This window comes from Octopus bimaculoides, chromosome 2 (assembly GCF_001194135.2).
Source record: "Octopus bimaculoides isolate UCB-OBI-ISO-001 chromosome 2, ASM119413v2, whole genome shotgun sequence".
Classification (NCBI taxonomy): domain Eukaryota; kingdom Metazoa; phylum Mollusca; class Cephalopoda; order Octopoda; family Octopodidae; genus Octopus; species Octopus bimaculoides.
The window spans coordinates 100,375,750-100,379,121 of record NC_068982.1 but is presented as its reverse complement, the minus strand read 5'-3'; the positions used below and the strand labels follow the sequence as shown (position 1 = coordinate 100,379,121).

At 42.7% G+C, this 3,372-nt stretch overlaps 1 protein-coding gene across 14 annotated transcripts in view; it reads left to right on the top strand.

The window, feature by feature from the left end:
- LOC106871624 (myb-like protein A) overlaps positions 1-3,372 on the top strand; it is a 169,751-nt gene that overhangs the window by 114,943 nt on the left and 51,436 nt on the right. For 2 of the 14 annotated variants that reach the window (XR_008267194.1, XM_052978532.1), the window contains one exon: positions 1,924-2,270. The exons of the other annotated variants lie outside the window; for them this stretch is intronic. Coding sequence is in view for 1 of the 2 variants with exons in the window: in XM_052978532.1 (XP_052834492.1) it covers positions 1,924-1,925 (2 nt within the window). In the remaining variant the exon portion in view is untranslated. Of the gene's footprint in view, positions 1-1,923; positions 2,271-3,372 lie in introns of those variants that run through there. 14 annotated transcript variants of the gene reach the window in all.

Genomic DNA, 3,372 nt, shown 5'->3' with positions numbered 1-3,372 from the left:
CGTGCGTGCGTGCGTGCGTGCGTGCGTGCGTGCGTGCGTGCGTGCGTGTTCCTTTATCTGGTGGTCAAGGTGGAAACAATGAATAAATAGATCAGTGGTTGGTGAGAGCTATACAGGCCATTGTACAGGGATGCTGCCAGTAAAGTGAGGGATAATAATGAGTTTAGCAATGAATTTAGTGTACAGGTAGAAGTTCACCAAGGATCGGTTCTCAGCCCCGTCTTGTTTATCATAGTCCTCCAGGCCTTAACAGAGGTATTCAAGACTGGCTGCCCCTGAGAACTTCTCTACGCTGATGATCTTGTTCTTATAGTTGAACCACTACCTGATCTAGAGAAGAAATTTCAGGTGTGGAAGCAAGATCTGGAATCTAAGGACCTTAAAGTTAATGTAACAAAGACGAAAGTCCTAATAAGTAGGAAAACAAAGAAATCACAAGTCCCTTCATGCAGATGGTGCTGCTCGATATGTAAGAAGGGAGATGGCTCTACTCAATATGTAAGAAGGGAGATGGCTCTGCTCGATATGTTGGTAGAAACCCCATACGTTGTACCCAGTGCAAGCTTTGGACACATAAGAGGTGTAGCGGTATCACAGGAAGGTTAATAGACAAAATAGTCTTTGCGCGTGTCAAATGTGCAGAGAATAAACTTCCTCAAGTGATCAAGGAATCCTTAGAAGTAGAAGTAGAAGATAGATTCTGTTATCTGGTCGACCAAGTTAGCAGTGGAGGAGGAAGTTCTGAAAGTGTAGTTGCTAGAATAAGAACGGGTTGGGCAAAGTTCAAAGAGCTACTACCTTTGTTGGTAACTAAGAGCCTCTCCCACAGAATGAAAGGCAGATCTATGATGCCCGTGTACGTACAGCTATGCTACATGGCAGTGAAACATAGACTATGATTACAGAGGGCTTGCGAAGGCTTGAAAGAACTGAAAGCAGTGTACTCCGCTGGATGGGTAATTTCAGCGTGCATATGCGACAGAGTATAAATAATTTTAAGAGGAAAACTGGGTATAAGAAGCATCAAATGTTGTGTGCAAGAGAGAAGACTGCGCTGGTTTGGTCATGAGATGCATATGGATGGGGACAGTTGCTTAAAGAAGTATCGATCTCTGATTGTGGAGGGAACCTGTGGAAGGGGTAAACCCAAGAAGATGCGAGATGAAGTGGTGAGAAAGGATCTTCAGAAGCTGCGTCTCACTGAGAGGATAAGGGACCGGGACTTGTGGTGATTTACTGCATTTCAGAAGGCATATCAAGCTAAGTCAAATCGCAGCCATCCATACACACAGGCATGTACTTTATGGCCATGCTCCCACAACTTCTCCCAGCTGAGAGGTCATTGTCTTGCAGATGCTATGTAAACGCATCAGTGCCGGTGGCAGTAAAAAGCGCCCAGCACACTCTGTAAAGGGGTCAGGAAGGGAATCTAGCCGTAGAAACTATACCAGAACAGACAATTGGAGCCTGGACAGCTCCTGTCAAATTGTCCAACCTGTGCCAGCATGGAAAGTGGACATCAAATGATGACGATAATATACATGCGCGTGTGTGTGTGTGTGTGTGTGTGTGTGTGTGTGTGTGTGTGTGTGTGTGTGTGTGTGTGTGTGTGTGTGTGTGTGTGTGTGTAATCAGGTATTTGGAAAAAGAAAGGAAAACTGCAGCCAGTGGTAAATACTGTTTTAGTCCAGTGAAAATAACCGCACCAGCAGATAATCTATTAACTGGGCTTGTTACTATTAACTGGGCTTGTTCGATCAACTGTCTAGTTTCGTGTATATATTTTCATCGTAGCATTTTCCTACTTTTCTGAATCTACTCTCCCCTCGTATGATCTTTGGCAATATACATTGAATAATTGGGTGTAAAAGAGTGCAAATGTTCAATTCTAATCAAAATCAGTTCAGCTTCTTATTATTTCAGGATTAAAAAGTGTGATTTATAAAGGGTCAAAAGAAGGCTAACAGCAACTATCCTATTTTGTTATGGCTTAGTAAGCAGAGGTCCTTCTTCAGGGTTTCCGAGACTGGAGAGAAGAAAGGAGAAAGTTACCCTCAAGTGAAAGACATAACCTGAACGTCTGTAACATTATATTCTGCAAAAGAAGCAGAATACCGGTTTTAAACTGCGTGATGGATTGAACCTACACTCACACAAAGCAGAATAGTCTTCCTGAAGAGCTTCCACGCAGATTCCGTTTACAAAATTTCATTCAATAAAAGTTTAGTTAATCTGAGTCTATGTCAGAAAATGCTGAACAGTGAAAACACCGTGCACCTGTACCTTTCTTTTACTTCTAGTCCAATATTTGAAGACATTAAGGCTGTACCGAAGACAATAGAGCGTTGAACTAATCGCTGTCTCGGAGGTCCTGGAATAGGTTATGGCCGTTGTTCTTGCCCCTCTGACCAAGCAATGTAAACAATAAATTTCAAATGCACATTAGTGTTAACATACTTAAGCACATCTAATAGTGGCGTAGCTAGACTGCCCACCGCCCGGGGCAACCATTGAGTTTTCCGCCCCCTCCTGAGCCCCGAAGCCTATACAGGCTTATATAGCAGAGCCAAAAATGCACCTATCCTTAAAAGCGTTGCTCAGGGTGGACCGACCCTAAAAAGCGTCGCTTAGGATGGACCGATCCTCGACAACCGCTAGCCATAATACTGGCGCTTAATGTGTGATATTAGATCCCAAATTAAGGTGAGATCGAACGGACGCATAATCAAAGACATCACAGCGTTGGCAGCTCGGGCTTCAGGCATGGTTTATCTCAGACAACAGAGCCAAATGTGAACTTCCTTTTTTTAAAAAAGAAGAGAAAATATGGTAATGGTAACGTGTGCTTTGCAAAAGATTTTGCTCCTATTTCTAGCAGGTCGAGCGACTATGCGAAAGCACTCAAGGCTAGAAGGAACACCTACGTGATACCAGTAACGTACTGTTGTAATTTCAACCGTCTATACTCTTTTTCTACAAATGTATGCGTCGAAAACAGAAATCAATCATTAAAGTGTTGACGTCAGTGCCGGAATAAAAGCAAGAGAGTTCTGGATTAAACGCTTTGCAGTAATAAGGTCCGATCTTCTACACTTCGAATTCAAATCCCGCTGATGTAAAAATTTCGTGTTTCAGACTCGATAAATTAAATACTAGTAAATTCGATCAATATCTATCCTTCAAATCCGTAGACATATTGAATAATGTAGTTCCGGCTACATCTTATCTGAAAAACAAAAAAAATCTGGAAGGTCGCAAACAGATTGACTTAGCTCTCATGAGATCGATTAGATCTGGTCTGGAGTTAAACAGCAAACACACACACACACACACACACACACACACACACACACACACACACACACACACACA